Source organism: Falco cherrug, chromosome 2, assembly GCF_023634085.1.
Source record: "Falco cherrug isolate bFalChe1 chromosome 2, bFalChe1.pri, whole genome shotgun sequence".
Classification (NCBI taxonomy): Eukaryota; Metazoa; Chordata; class Aves; order Falconiformes; family Falconidae; genus Falco; species Falco cherrug.
Window position 1 is genome coordinate 26,366,396 of NC_073698.1, and position 16,677 is coordinate 26,383,072.

The 16,677-nt window shown below is 36.1% G+C and overlaps 1 protein-coding gene across 3 annotated transcripts in view; it reads left to right on the forward strand.

The window, feature by feature from the left end:
- NBEA (neurobeachin) overlaps window positions 1–16,677 on the forward strand; it is a 510,084-nt gene that overhangs the window by 252,935 nt on the left and 240,472 nt on the right. For all 3 annotated transcript variants that reach the window (XM_055702674.1, XM_055702673.1, XM_027815633.2), the window contains exon 36: window positions 9,048–9,112. In XM_055702674.1, coding sequence (XP_055558649.1) covers window positions 9,048–9,112 — 65 coding nt within the window. The remainder of the gene's footprint in view (window positions 1–9,047; window positions 9,113–16,677) is intronic.

Here is a 16,677-nt window from a genome sequence, read left to right on the forward strand (position 1 = left end):
TAAATGGTTACTTTAGGGAAAAAATACTAGGTCATTTGTGGTTGTAGAATACATGTAGAATACCAGTCAAATGTTCACAATTTTGTAGCTTTCAATACATTGTTCTGTTGACTCCACCACCACCCATGTTGGATGTTTGATCAATATGGTAATTCAGGAGCCTCCAAAAGAAATATCAAAACTTGAATGAAAATAATCCACTTATGAATCACTATGTTGAGGAAAAAGATTTATTTTAGATGCTATCCTTTATAAATAGGCTTTTTTTAGAGAAACTATATAGGGAGTGAAGAAAAGGATATACATAACCAAGAAATGTTTTTCTTAAAACTGGCAATTAAAACCCGTTTGGAGATTATCAAATACATGCTGATATATAGTCCCTCTTATAATTAAGCTGTAAATTCTATAAATTGCTTACTTTTATGAAAAATTGTAGAACTTAAAATGACTTAATTAAAGCAAACTATCCTGAGAGTATATCCATAACTTGACAACTCCAGTATGTAATTAATGGGTAAACTGAGCTTCAGCTAAGTTTTTCAAACATTGGTTGACAGTATGAGCCTCATAAAGGAGTTGTATCTGTCTGCATTGTCTTGTCTATTAACCTGGAAACTTAGAAGCTGCTTTGGCTGAATCCAGTCTGTCTCTCCATACCACAGGCAGCCATTCAGTACATACGTTATCAAAAAAGATCTGTGAAGGATCTGCTGCCATGCAGCACAGTCCATAAAACACTTTCTAGCAGTTTGACGCATGTAAAAATGTAGTAGTTGTATACTACTATATATACTATATAAATGAAAACTATAATGAAGTGGCAAAATGGGGCAGAAGACAGGAGAGGGGAAGGCAAATGAGTGCATTTGCCTGTTGTCCTAAGTGACAAGAAAAAAACTGAAACAATATAAAGAAATTAATCTCACTGCAAGGGGAGGTACAAAAGCAAGCAAACAAGAAACAAACAAAAAAAAACCCAAAAATGTGCCTTACCAGTGCAAGTTTGAAGGAAATTCTCACTGAGGAAATCTGGGGGTAGGTTTAGCTCTGGCAATATAGGAAGACCCATCAACCAGGCAATGGAGACATTTCAGTTCGCACAAACACATCTACATGTACATTCTGCTTCAAAGTATGGGATAGATCTTGGGCTTCAGAAATTGGCAGCTGCCCGACACAGAAACCAAGCAGAAAAAGAAATCCTTTCAGGTCCTACAGCTGACCATAAGCTCTGAAATGTGGGATTCATACAATAGAAACGCAATCCATACTTCTTGATACTAAACGTATCTATTCAAAGCTTTCTAGCCAAGTTTAAGTAGGAATTGTCAAGCTCTGCTGTACAGTGCCTTCTTATCAAGCACCATCCTCACAGGTATCTTACCAGGCTCCATCTTCTTAAGAAAGTTAGCTTTATTTCTGTACTACACTATTTGTATATCTACTTTACATTTTCATTTTATGCATTATTAGAAACCTTTTTGTAATAATTTTGTATTTGTTTACTCTTGTTGCCAGTATTAGATTCAACTTGAGTTATGCTTGTTGGTCCTTATTTACTAGCTCCAACGGTATTCCTAGAGTTCTCATACTCCTTAATTTTTCTTTGATAAGTGACAGCTTTTTCAGAGTAACTGTGATAGCAGCACATGAACAGAGTGCTTGCTATTTTTCTTTTTGACACCAACGGCAGTAGGAAGGCTGAAGACAAGTTAAATAATGACAGCTTCTCTTAAATCTAAAGAACAATGGACCTGAGACTTAATCTATCTAGGAAATTAAGTCTGGTATAACTTCAATGGTGAAATTAAGGTTGGTTATGCAAATTCCTGTGGAGGTGTAAATTTTTAATCTTTCTTTTTCCTAATCATGAAACTATTTGGCTATGTGTTCACATTGTCCTTTTGAATAACCCAGTGTCTCTGTACCAGTGCAACTAGGAGGATATGGTGCTTCATATCATATCACTGCAAAAGTCTGAATTAAAATATAATGTAGAAGGGAATGACAGAAACACAGAATGGTCAGGGTTGGAAGGGACCTCTGGAGATCATCTAGTCCAACCCCCTGCTAAAGCAGGTTCTCCTACAGCAGCTTGCACAGTCACATCCAGGTGGGTTTGAATGTCTCCAGAGAAGGAGACTCCACAGCCTCTCTGGGCAGCCTGTTCCAGTGCTCTGTCACCCTGACAGTAAAGTTCTTTCTCATATTCAGAAGGAACACATAATATATGTTACAGTTTGTGCCTGTTGCCTCTTGTCCTGTCATTTGGCACTACTGAAAAGAGCCTGGCCACATCCTCCTGACACTTGCCCTTAAGGTATTTGCAGACATTGATAAGGTCCCCTCTCAGTGTTCTCCAGGCTACACAGGCCCAGCTCTCTCAGCCTTTCCTCATCAGGGAGATGTTCCAGTCCCCTCATCATCTTTGCAGCCCTCCACTGGGCCCTCTCCAGTGGTTCCCTATCCCTCTTGAACTGGGGAGCCCAGAACTGGACACAGCACTCCAGATGCTAATGAACATAAACATGTATGTTCTGATGTTGATTTAGGGCTCTTCACAATCCAGAACACGGCCTGTACACAAATAGGTTATTATACTCATTTAGTGTAATTTCCAAACCAGAAATGAACTCCTGGACAAGCTACAGGGGAGGTAGTAAACTTTTTCCTTTATGTTTTTTTTCTCTAGAAATTGAGTGGTTTGTTGGGAGTGATTGTTTTATGTTTTATGTTTGGGTGGGTATTTTTTTTTCTCCCTAATGTTTCTTACTTGCTTTATAGAATTCTACAAGAAGATTATCATTTTGAATTGTCTTTTTTTTTTTTTTTTTACACTAAAGGGGTGTCAAAGAATTTTCTTGCATTAATTCCTTGTCCATGTGTGGAATGTCTTCCAGACCAATCTGGCTTCATCTCTTGGCCATCTGCTTCTGATAATCTAACTTTCAAATGGAAACCATCAGTGTATTCTTTTCTACTTGTTGGGCAATTTTACTTTCTTGATTATTCTGTGAGATGTTCTTCCAGATCCCCATACACTCAGAAAACTACTGTGTTTTTCCTTTAGTAATAAGCAGCATCTCTTCCTCAATATCTTTCATACACCAGTCATCACAGAACTTCTGGTCCTTTCTCTTGCCTGTCCTTGTCAGAGTATTTTTGTCAAAAAATGTCAAAGAATAAATTTATTACACATCAGCAAGATGCTGCTCTGAACCTCTTCTAGATTAATGGCAAAACAGGCAGGATCAGGAAACTGTAAGAATTAATTTCCCCGTATCCTAATACGACAAGGTGTCTTCCCCTGACTGCTCTACTAAGTTGCCTACAATTGAGAAAAATCTTAGATCAGAGGAAAATACCTAGAAAGTCAGAAGTCATCAGCTGGTATTTATTTCTTAAAGGGCTGAGAAAGGCTGCAAAAGCTCATTATCTGAGACCATCATTATTAATAACTATACCATATTTTTTGTGGGTTTCACTGTATATACAGTGGAGACAATGTGAAGGATAGTTTTCTGTACATCAAAAGGTCTTCTTTTTAATGGTGCGTTTTGGAAGACTTCAGATTAGTTATTCACCTTTAACATTAAAGATTGGTTGAGTAATAAGTGGATTGGCTTTTATGATTGATAGCCATACATAGCAACACAAGTTGTTAATAATAATTTTAGGGTCTCTTAAATGACAAACTATTTTTCCAGTCACGAAGTAAGCTCTAGAAGATGCGGATATGCGTGTGTCTTCTAACGCGTATCTTCTGTCTGTATTAGAATATGTGCAGAATTTCCACAAGGTGGTGAATGTTAATATTATATCATCTAAATAAATTTGGCTGTTTCCCTAGTGTTGTTTGGATAATGTAAATGCTTTTGCAATTGTGGATTTTTTTATTATTATTCTTTTCTTCTAAGGTACCAGTGAAATGTTCCTCTGGGAACGTTTGACTTAATTTCCAAGATAAATTAGGCAATTGCCACAGGTGATCAGAAGGGCAATGTGTCTGTATGTTTCCAAGAAAGCAAGAAATTTACATATTACTCCAAGTCAGGAAAATAAAGGAAAAATAAGGCTTTAGTCTTGTGAAAGTGAAATTTAAAACTTCCTGTTGCCTTTGCTGCATTGTTAGAGTCATATTCACATAAATAAGTGCTGTGAAAGTTTCACATTCTTTTCCTTTCTGTGATTTGGCCAGAATCCAAAAGAAGTATTCAAATACTTGCAGATTTGCCTCCCAGGAGGATGCCATTCTGCAACTTCCTTACTATGGGAAATAGTCACTTTTAAAGTGGATGACCTATCATAAAATCCAAAAATTGATCACAATTTTACTTGAAAGGGTAGACCAAAAGTACGTTTTATTTATCATCTATCAGCCAGATACATCCGAGTGTGAGAGAGGGATAAAGGCAGTGAATTTGGAATACTTAGATCTGATTCTAATTCCAAACAGTAATGGAAGGTTTTAAGACTTCAATATCTTTAAATAAATTCTTCTAGGAATGGTAGGGACAGCCCTATGATCTTAAAAACTGTATAATCTTCTCAAAAAATTATGAGTAATCTGCTAAAAATAATTATGAGGCTGTACCTTAAATTCAGTTGTTTTTTTCTGCTTTTACCTACTTTTAATGGACATGGTTTTCTGCCATTTCCTTCAATCTTGTATCATTTCCTTTAAATCTTTCCTCTCAAATAAAGGAAGTTATTGGTGATTTTAGAAGGTAACTTCACAACATGGAGTTCAAACCTTAGCTAACCTACATGCATGTTGTGAATTGCAAACACATTTTTATGGAATTTCCTCTTTTGTCTCCACATAAAAGGTAGCACCTGCTCTGGTTTGTACAAGATTTTTTGTCTAAACATATTCAAGGGCCTAGAAAGGAGTCAATGGAGAAGAATTTCACCTGTCTCAAGGAGTTATGACAGTGACTGAAGTATTGAGATATGAACTGAATTATTAATACTTTAGACTAGAAAATTCAGTAAAGGTTCAGTATGACAAAAGGGCAAAAAATAGATCAGTTTAAGAAATGGAGAAGAGAGAATTCCACAGAAGATACAATTGATCGAGACAGTGGCACCTGTAGTGGAAGGAGAATTGTGGGGTGGTTACTACACCAGGTATCTGTCCACTCAGTAACCGCAGTTTGTTGAGAAACTTGTAATTTGCGATACAATCTTAGACTTCCTTGCGGAAAGTGGAAAGGGTAAGAGTTCCTATGTAAATTATGAAAACTCTGAGAATCACTATTCCTTTTTTTTTATAAAGCTATTATGTCAGGCTTATTATTTATTATTTTCACAATATATTTTTAAAGAAATTCCCTAATCACCATGAATAAAAATTTAAAAAAATTATTGTAAGCAAAAGTTAATTTGGAAAGAAGTATTATATAAACTAAAAAAATAGTTCTTAGCATGTCAAGCCTAGCTGTTCCTTTTTTACTCCTTGGCTATTATTTTTCACCTGTGCAAATTTTCTGGTATCAATTTAAGATTTGCTAAATTTGTTAATACTCTCTTCAATTTAAGATGTTGCTAAATTTGTTAATACTCTCTGGTGTCTTTTTTTTCCCCATTTTTATTAGTGTACTGAGAATATTTAAAAAATAGGATTAGGAAAATATACTCAAAAGTAAAAATTGTAAGAATATCAGAGAAGAAAAAAATGTTCAAAATGGTGTGAATTAAAAAAAACCCTGAATTTCAAATAATATCTGTACTATGTTATGGTTCAATTTTTAGAATTTTCAGCCTTTTATTCTCATCCCAGTTTTATTCATCTTGTTCTCCTCTGCATGGACAGTTTCATAATAGGATTCAGTCTGAACCTTCTGTCAAGGAACATGTACTCATGCTTTCTGGGTGCAGTGATGCTTTTCAAGCAACAATAGAATAGAGGAGGACAAGTTAGGTGGGGACAGGGGTTGGCAATTGCCAGTATCCTGATGATTTAGTACGTTTTTGATGTCTTCAATAGAAAATGGCGTAATATAAAATATTCAGAACATAACCATACGGGAAAGTAATTTAACTGAATGTCTAATGTTACAATGTTTAATTATTGTGTACGAAGACTTATTTTTATTTGTTTCAACATTAATAAAGTTAGAAATGAAATTTGGTATCTTCATTCTGGTTTTAGTACAAAGAAGTTATGTGTCATCATTCTTGAACACTGTCTGTGTTAGTCTCTGAATGTGCCTCTGACTCTGAGTCTTCTACACCTTACCTTGTTCTGAGAGGTGCACTGCTGGCACTGTCAATCAGGAACCCCAAAGGAAGAAAGGTCAATACATTCCTCTTGTATAGAAGAAATTCTCTGTTACATATTTTTGTCAAGTCTTCTGTTACTTCAGCATGTAATTGGCATCAACACTTCCGAGGCACAGAAGTGTCTCCCAACTCTTGTTTAAGGCCCAGAAGATTCTGGATATGAACTACACAAGAACCACCTGAGATGTAGTGTAGTCATTCAAGAACTTAGCTGCTAATAACCAAATAGCTATACTATGATTCTACTTGCCTATAGCATAAATTTCCCACCCACCATCACTGTATCCATTACATTTGGTGTTTATCTTTCTGGTTTTTGTATCTTGAGGGTGAGAAATATTATCTTAAATTTCACAGAAACTCTAAAAAAAAATTGCTGCACATTCTTTGAGCATACAACTCCACATCTTAATTCGGTTCTTAAAGTTCATGCAGTGATCTGAATGGCTATTGAAATGCAACTATAATGCTAGCATTTCTAAATATTTCAGTTTATTGTTGGGGGTTTTTAAAAAGAAACTGGAAAAAAGAAAACCTGGTGCCTCTTCACAACTACGGTTCACCTCTCAGGATCATGAATCTTTTATATTAGATTACACCTAAAATGGAGAGGAAATTGTAGTAGTAATAATTATTCCCCTATCTGTGGGTTAATGGAAGGTTAGGAGTTTGTAGTGGTATTTGTAGTAGTGAGTTTGAAGTGAAGCAATGCATGAATCCTGGTTTCTTTCTGGTTCTGCATCAGTACGTTTTCCACTAGTTTTTGGTAGATAGTTGGGCAGGTTTCACACATTTTTAATGTGAATATTTACTTTGGATAAATTGCTGAGATTTTCCACCTGTGGGGACATAAGAAGAGATTTGTTTGCTTCCACATAGATATCTAATGCCTCTTTAGGTACCTTAAGATATCCAGGACATCTTGGATGTCCTGCAGTATCTGAGATGTGCACTGAACAGTAAGATCTGAAAAAATACATGCAAGAATTTCTTGGTCTTTTGCAGACACAGGTAGACCCTCTGTCTCTCTTTAAAAATTTAATCAGCATGCTTTCTTCTAGCTGTCTTTAAGAAGCCTTTTTTCCTTTCTTTTTTTTCTTCTCTTTTCAACTTCTTTCCTGAATTGTAGTGATAACAGTTCTGTTTTCTTCACTGCAAAGTCATAGCAGCTGTGGTGCAGAAAATCATCTCAAAAGAAAATGCTAACAGTTTTTTTTTATATAGTGTACAGTAAAGGGCTCTGATTTAAAAAAAATATATAATGATACACCTCAAATACTGTCTCAAACCCAGACTATTGTTTCTTCCATTGGCACTAGTTGCCTATGCTTAGGCAACTGAATCCTTTTCTTTGTAGTTTCTCAGAGTAGCTTTGTACTGTACCAAGGTAATTTAATTGCTTCCAGAAATTAGATCATTAGGCTTGCTTTGGTTAGTGGATTTGGAAAAGAACAAAATCAACAGCTCTGAAGAAAGGACCTGTTACAATGGTTTTCTAGACCACAAGCTAGAGTCTTGATACTCCACCTTCCCTAACCAGGACTTACCCCTTTAGTAATGGGTTAAGAGTATGTTCATGATTTGAGTATTTCAGTAGCTGCCTCTTATAAAATCAATCATGAGTACAAGATAATTCTTGCTGGTTTTTTGTAAGATGCATGACTTGATCAAATCTGTGAATTACTATGATCAGTAAGAAGCACCATGCTGATTAGTGATTAGTTTTCACAACTATTCTTTGAGAAAATTTCCTTATCTGTACAAAGGTATCTTTTTTTGCCCGTATCAGGAAACAAGCATTAGGAATTTCTGCATGATTTTTTTAGTCCTGTAAAAAATTAAATGTAAAGCAGAATAGTTCTGTAACTGTAGCTCTCTCTACCCATTTCTGTTTATAAGATGAAGTCTCAGACTAGATGATTTATCTCTGAACTGTTTTACTTTTTTTTGTACAAAAGATGTATTTTGATTTCTTTTTTTCTATATGATGAAAAGGAATTGTTTATTACTCTTAAAGTTTTAAGGTATTGTCCCAAAAGAAAGCAATCTTCACTTGCTAGAGAGATGTCTCAACCTTTTTTTATCTCAAGTATCAAAAGTCTGTTGGTGTGATAGAGGCAGTGATAGAAGCTGTTTGTGATGCATTGAGAATTTTCTCTTTAACTTAGTGGTATATGAAATAGAACTTGTTATCTTTTAATATTGATTAGGTGGTTTAAATTAGTTTCAAAAGTTTATCTTGGAAATCCATGTTAACAGTAGAAGAATTTTAAAAACTCAGTTTGTTATTAGCAACTGGTTTTGTTTTCATTTGTAACGGGGCAGAAGCAAAGACTGAACTCAAGGAGGGGTGGGTGGTATACACATTGTTGTCTGCCCTATATGATAAAATGTACAAGGTGTAACAGTGAAGCAACATGAAGAAACTACTGCTGTCATACTTTGGTGCACTTAATATGTTCATTGGGCAACTATGAACTGGAGAAACAAGACGTATTTTCATATTCTCCAGACAAGGAAACTAAAGCTTGCTTAAGGGTGAAACAGAAAACATGACCACCTAAAAGTTATTTGAAAATCAAAACAAATTAGAGTTTTTAAATGATCAAGTCATTCTTCTTTGAAAAGGAAAAAAAAAAAAAGCATTAAATTAAGAAGTTCAGCCTATATTCAAGCTCCTTAGGAAGTCATCAGGGTCAGCTTCAGAAATGTGGTTTAAAATCCTTGGGTTTTGATCATGTTATATTTTATCTTCTTAGGAATGGCAAAATTCTATTCAGAAGAATGCAGGACTTGCATTTATTGAGCTCATCAATGAAGGAAGGTAATTAATTTTAAAGCTTTTGAACAAGTAGTCATTTTGCATTTATTCCATTGGGTGATAATACTTCCTCACCATCTGTTCCAAAAAGATTGTGTAAAGGCCATTTTAATTAAGAGATTTATTGTATAGATACTTTATATAGCAAATATTTAATATGGAATTGTATAAATTCTGAAAATTTTGTTTATTGACAGAAGGAAATAGAGCTCCCATGAACTGTATATAGGTTTGGGTTTATTTGAGAATTGAACCACCATTTTCCAGAGCAGCAAGGTTGTTTTACCCAGACAGTCCAGGGACCCCAATCTGTAAACCCATCTGCTGCTCCATCTGTTTTAGGAGCACTGCATTCATTGTACAGATGCACTTCTCTGTACTATAATTTCAAAAGGAATTATTTTACCTAGAATTTCTGGTCCAAATTGAGTTCTGTAAAACACGCAGGTTATTATGTTTATAAAAGCAGTCTTGCTTTTGCAAATTCTTAAGATACTTTATTATCACTCCCCAAGTAATTTTAATACTGTGTCTGTCTTTTACTCTGTGCAATGTTTGCCAGTACTTCCAGCCAGCAAGCTGGGCAGCAAAGGGGGACTCTTTGGCCTTCTTGGTAGTAGAATGCCAAAGACAAATGGAGCCACTTGTCTAATGTGTGTGACACATATTGGCCAGTACATTAAATCCCTTTGAAACTAGATGTCTTGATATGTGCAGCTGGAGAAAAAAAAAAAAAAACCAAAACATATAGCAATACACCTGTTGAAGAGATGCTGTCATTTTAGGTGTGGTTTCCTTTGGTATGTCATTACCAAAGTAAAGTATCAAATCTTCTCTTTATTAGAGGATATTTTTTTGTCTTGCTGTGATATTTCAGTGGTTAAATCATGCGTTTATTTAAAATTAAGTTTAGAAAACACTAAGGTATAGGAATATGAATACCTTGAAAAGAGGAACTTGTAGCTTATCACCCAGTTTTTGCTTGGTGCAAATTCTTTCAGATTCCCTGTGCACACTGAAGTTACACCACAATATAGCAATTGGAAATTTAGTCTTTTCTTTGGAAATTCTTCTTGCTGTGAAGTGGCAATATGAGTTTACACCATAATAGGACTCACCTGAGTGGGTCATGTACTGCACATTGTACAATAAATATTACATGATAATAAACTGAGTAATTGTAGGAAGCTTATGTTCTTGGATAGTAATACAAATAAATAAACATGAAAATAAATTTCCTTTTGACCCTTTCTATTTTCTCAGCCAGGCTAGTGAGTTCAGATATTATTGCATGCTCGCTATTGATAAAATGCTTATTCTGAACAAATCCTACATCTGCATATTTTTAGCAGTCAGGTATTAAGATATCAGTGAACGCTCTACTCCCCTCTAACAAAAACTTTTCAAAACATCATAGTATTTAAGAACTGCTGCTTAAATCCAGTCAAAGGAATGTTTAATCAAACTGCCCTTAGACGCATGTTCCTCCATATACTTTTGTCAGAAAGGTGTTTTAGAACAAGTGTGTGTGCATTATTAGAACACTCGTCTTTGCAATCAGCCCATTTGTTTTTAATTTACCCTTTTGGGTATAAAGATAACAATCCTTTAACTGGAAATTGTTATAAATATTTATTCTGCTTAATAGCTAAACTTGTGAATGCAATTCATCAATCATAGCTAGAGAATGCAATTGTGCAGTTGTCAACAATTAACAGGACATAAACAGTTGATGAATGTGCAGCTGAATTAAAGTGCTCCCTAGGATAACCTGAAATTATAAACTGGATCATTTAAAGGAATCTAACAAAGGGTCTTTATAATTAAAACAAAGCAGGCTTAATGGGATGTAAAATTGCATATAATCGCTGGGCAATAATGATTGAATTTTAAATTATTAAAAGCAAAATGAAGACTAAGAATATTTTGAAGGACTTTCTAAGTAAGATTTTGAGAGACCTGGGTAAATAAATCAACAGTTTTGAGAAAGCTTTTTCTTTTGACGTAGAGGAAATGTTTAGGTGTAATGCAGAGGATAATAGATTTTACTGCTTTCAGTTAGATATCAATCTTGTTTAATATATGGATGCTATAAGGTGATTTTCTGATTACCTAACTTCTGTTGATTTTGCTTGAAATAATTCGAGTGTCTTTCTGATCTTTGACTTCATTAGAAATGTTCTGAAATACAATATTTCAGTTTAGTTGTAGTTAAGAAAAAGCCCTGTCAATTTAATGAATGCATCTTCATTTTACATCAGTTGATTTACTGTGTTTGTTTCTGTATTTTGTTTTAGTTACTGTTTTGTTAGGAAGGTCTGAATGACACATTTGTAGGATTCAGCATACAGACACTGATACACTTTTCTAAAAACAGGAACTGTTATAACAGTTGTTAGTACAACAAGAGTATCTGACTGTAGATTTGAATTAATACTTTCAAGGAAAACATATGCAAAGATATTTAATTTGGAAGTGTACATGTCTATAATATATCTGAAAGATTTAGAGATATTCTGGTTAGGATCTTGAACTTTATGCTGCTTTTTAATAAGTCTCATGCTATGAATATGTGATATTGAGGGTATCACACATGTCAAGAGCTTCACTGATAGCAGCTTAATTAGGATTTCAGATTTACGTTAGGGTATATACACAAGCAGGCTTCTTTATTTAAGAGCTGGATGCATTTACAATGTTGGCTGTAAAAAGAGACATGAAAAGAGTTCTTTAGGAATTATGTGGTAGGGAGATTACAACCCATATTTAAGTGGGGTGCTGATGGATAAGGTCAAAAGAAAAGGGTGTAGGGTGACAACAAGAGAAAAGATAGGAGCACCCACTTCAAGTAAATATGTATGCAAATGCATACAACTTGGGAAACTAGCAGTAGAAATTATTCCACATGCAATCACAAAACTATGACATCAGTGGAATGAATGAGGTTTGGTGGGAGGGCCTGCACTGCATGGCAGAAGTGCTACAATTGGACAGATACATGTTCCTTGGGAAATAGAGGCAGAGAAAGCAAGGAGAGAATGTTGCCTTCTCTGTGAAGGAGTAGCTCAGATGTGTGGAGCTCTTCAATGGGTTTGATGATAGTCTGGCTGATAACTTGCAGGACAGGATGAGAAGAGAGTCCTGTAAGGGTGGCATTATGGTGAGAGTTTGTCACAGACCACCCATTCAGGGTGAGAGAAAGGAAGAAGTATTCTTTAAAAAATTTGAGGAAGTATCCGGATCACAAACCCTAGTTCTCATAGGGATCTTTAACCTCTCTGATATCCTCTGGAAGTGCCACAGGGTGGGATGCATGCAGTCAGGAAGATCTCTGGAGGGTGCTGGGGATGACTTCTTGATACAGGATGAACCAATTAAGAGTGACACACAGCTGGATCTGCTGATTTTGAATGTGGTAATTAATGTCACCTTTGGCTGTAGTTGCTATGAAATAGTGGAGTGAGGATGTAGCATAGTACAGACTTCATGAGTGCAGATTTTAGCTTATTTAGGAAACTGATAGGTAGGATTGCATAAGAGGCAGATATGGAGGTCAAGAGACCTCTGGAAAGGTGGCAGGCCTTTAAGTACAGCATCATCCAAGTGCAAGAACAGGAAAAAAAAGTCTGTGTATCAAGACTGGTTTAGCTAACCAAGGAAATTATAGTAAAGCTCTGGTGTAAAAAGGGTACACAGGAGGTAGAAGTAGAAGCAGGCTAGAAAGGAGGAATTTAGAAACACTGCTTGAACATGTAAGGAATGTTGTCAGGAAGGCCAACACAACTGGAAATGAGACTTGAAAGATATCAAGGGCAACAAGAGCTTCTACCACTTCATTAGTGGTAAAAGGCTGACCAAGGAAAATGTGGCCTGTTGCTGAATGTGATGGATGATTTAGTGTTATATGAGACTGCAGTGCTCAATGCCTTACTTGCCCCAGTCTTCACCAAGGTTTCTCAAGTCTCTATTTTTAGTGAAAGTGTTCAAGGAGGAGAACCACCAGCAGTGGATGAGGATTGAGTCAAGGATTCCTTGAGATAGCTTGTTCTATGCCATACCATACTATACCATGTCCATAATACCTGATGGGGTACATCTGATGGTAGTGAAAGTCCTTGCAAGGCTGATCACTATTACCTCTGAAAGGTCAAGGAACTTGGGCCAGGTCATAGGTAACTGGAGAAAGGTAAATGTTGCACCCATCTTTAAAGTAATCCACTAAAGCCAGAGAACTGTGAGCTGGTTAGTTTTTCTTCCGTACCTTGGAAAACCATGTAACAAGTCCTTTTGGACCACACTTTTGGCTGCATGAAGGAGAACGTAATTGAGAACAGTCAACATGGATTTAAAAAAGCTAGACCACGCGTGACCAACCTGTTTGTCTTCTGTGATAAAACTGGATTTGTGGACATGGGGAGAGCATTGTACATCTTACCTTGACATTGGCAAGGTTTCCACATTGTGTCCCACAATATTCATGTATTGGAGTTAGAACATTACATTCTGAATGGATGGACAACTAAATAGGTAGAAAACTGGCTGCATAATGGGGCTCTGAGGGTTGTGATTAATTGGTTGTACTCTACCTTGATGCCTTTGACAAGTGGAGTACCTCAGGGGTCTATCCTGCCTAAGAGATGGATGTTACAGATCATTATCTATTAGTCTTTCAGAATCCGATTACTATCCTCATCTTCCATTTCCTTCTCCCTTTATGTTTTTACAACACTCACCTCTTTAAAGAGATGACCTTGTTCTTTTATTTAAAATAATTTCCTTGATTACTTAGATAATTTCATTATTTTAAATAGCAGGGGTAGTCAGATCATAACATACATTTGAGGAATCATGAGACTTTATTTCATCTCAGATTTAAAATTGTAAGCTTTGTTTCTGTAATTTCATCTCTGTACCTAAGTGTGCTTTCTGCCTTTGGCCATGAAAATATATACTTTTGCATATCCACCTAACTGGATCTCCAAGCATACTTAAAATTCACAGGAGGCCTTTTTCTTTTAAACCTTATTTTGTGGAGAGGTTTCACTAATTTCCTGGAGAGAGTAGCAGAATGTTTAAATAGACTGGAAATTTGTGTTTGTTTGAATTTAGATGAATTGCTGATTAAATCCTGAAAGGAAGCTAATAAAGACTTACATTCTTTCCATGTTACCTCAACTAGGATTGTTGGGTAACTGCAGCAAATTTTCTTTTGGACATCCTCTGTTGCAGTTTGGCAGTTCTGTTATGTTTGGTTTGTTGTAAATGAGCTCACAGTCATTATTCACTGTCCACAATACTTAAATGTTCAGGCACTGTGTTAAAAGGTGTATCTATGGTGCCGTTTGCCATATTTGATTTATGACATGCATTTACAGTTGGATCCCTAGGTACTCCTTGAAGAACTCATTTAGTAGTTGGGTCCAAGAAGGATGGAGAAAGGATGCTGTTCCTTGTTTCTGTCTTGCCAATGATCTTGATCACAGGAACCTTGAGGTCAAACAGGGAGATCACCTGAATCATCCCAGAATACGAGACATATGGTCTTCAGACATCGTGGATATTATGTAGGCCTACCAGAACAACTTGCAAAGGATTCTAGCCTGATGTGCAAAATCCAGTATGTGTAAATCCAGGCAGAAAATAGCCCTCAATTACAATATATAAATAAGAACAAAGTTGTTTGATTATTCTGTCTTTGACAGATGTAACCAAATTCTGTTGCTGTATTGTCACCCTCACCAAGTGTAACTTTGATTGGAGGAATCCTTTATCATCTGTGAGTGGCTGTTTTATGGAAATTCATCCTAAATGCCATCTTCCATCAGTAGAGGATTCCTGTCATAGATACTTCTGTAAAACTGGGCACTGAATATCTGTATTTCTGCTCCAGCTGAGGTGTAAGCTTAAGCTCCCTGTTTGATATGCTTTTCTATAATCTCGTATTCTTTACAACAGCTGTCCTTGCCCTACCTCCAGACTGATAATTAGTTTGTGTTAGACAAAGCGTACATTGTTATGGTAACCACTTATGTACTTGTGAGGTCAGTACAGCTGGACTTCCTAGATTTGTTCGAGGTTTTGAGGCATCCTCTCAGCTTCTGGCCTTGCCTGATCCAGTCATATCTCAATGGGGAGGCTGATTCTGAGATGCAGGCCATTCCAGTTGTAACTGCTGGTCTTGGATGTTTACGGGATGGTCACTATTTCAAAGAGACAGATTCCTCTAGATTTAGAAAATTCTTAAGCAAAATAGAAAATCTTTATGAGAAGTAGAATAGATTCTTAGTAGTCAACTGAGCTTCACCAAGTCTGTTATAGCTTCTGTGACATTTCTGAAACATTAATAGTTACCCTCCATGAAGTTTATCTTGCCAATGTGCTTATGTAGTAGCCAAGTAGCTGGTCTTTCATGCTATAGTTGCAAAATTTTCTCTAGTAAATTCTTCATTATTGGCTTTTTGCTAGAAATCAGACCCCTGTGTTAGCCATTGCCTTCTAATGGTTGTAGGAATTTACTTTCAAAGTATTTGTAGCAGTACTGCATCTTGTAGAACTTCAAACTCTTCAAGTTACACCAGTCTATGAATCCTATTATAGATACCAAGTGCAACAATAGGTTTCATTTCTTGTGAATGCCATTAAGAGTAATAATTGTCAAAACAACTGTGTTTGGTGAAAAAGTGGCATGTTTCCAGGCTGCTTCTTGGAAAAATTAAGCTATGGGCATCTGATGAAAGTAAGTCAAAGAAACATCTGTTTCCCTGAACATGTGAGTTGGCAGAACTTCAGGAATGAGTAGAGGAAGCAAGACCTTAGCTAAATTATAACAAATGTTCATTTTGTAATCTGTTTTGAAAATTGCTGCTTGGGAATGATCTGCTTTTTTAGTTTATCTCAAATGAAAGACTGGGCAACATAAGCACAATTGTTTTATCTAGCAGTGTAACAGCTACAAGCCCTTTTTCTCTCTTAAGATTTCTACTAGGAAGAATGGACTGCAGGACAACAAAGTTAGTTCAGAACAGCTAGTGAGATACAAGTTTTCATCCTTCAATTCTGATCATTGTACAAATAGCACTGTTTTTCACAACCTGTCCTAATCCATGTTGCAAACATTTTATACTTTTTATGTGTTTCCAAGACAGTTTGGGTATAGTCTTATCACCATCTCTATTTCCCAAAACTGTAAAAAAAATTCTCCCAGGCTCTGGCTGTTTCCTTGAGTGACTTCTTGGAATGTGGAACTCCACAATCCAGCCTTTTTAAACCCCAATATCTGAAAAACAGGGGCATCTGATTGATTACATGTACTTTTTCACAACTTCCTTTAACCTGTAAGTACCCTGGACTTCTAAAGTTCAGCTGGGGAAGGAAACAGCAGCACACTTGCTTCAATTCTAGTAGGAGTTTCAGTGGTGCAACTGAATAAATGGTCACACAGGATACAGCCAAATGTTATTCTAGGTAAATTTTTTTGTTGTGGTTTTGGTTTTTGGGTGGGTTTTTTTGGCAAATCCTGAATTACTGGAGAACAGTACAAAAAGTACAGCAAGCCTGTGGTGACACTT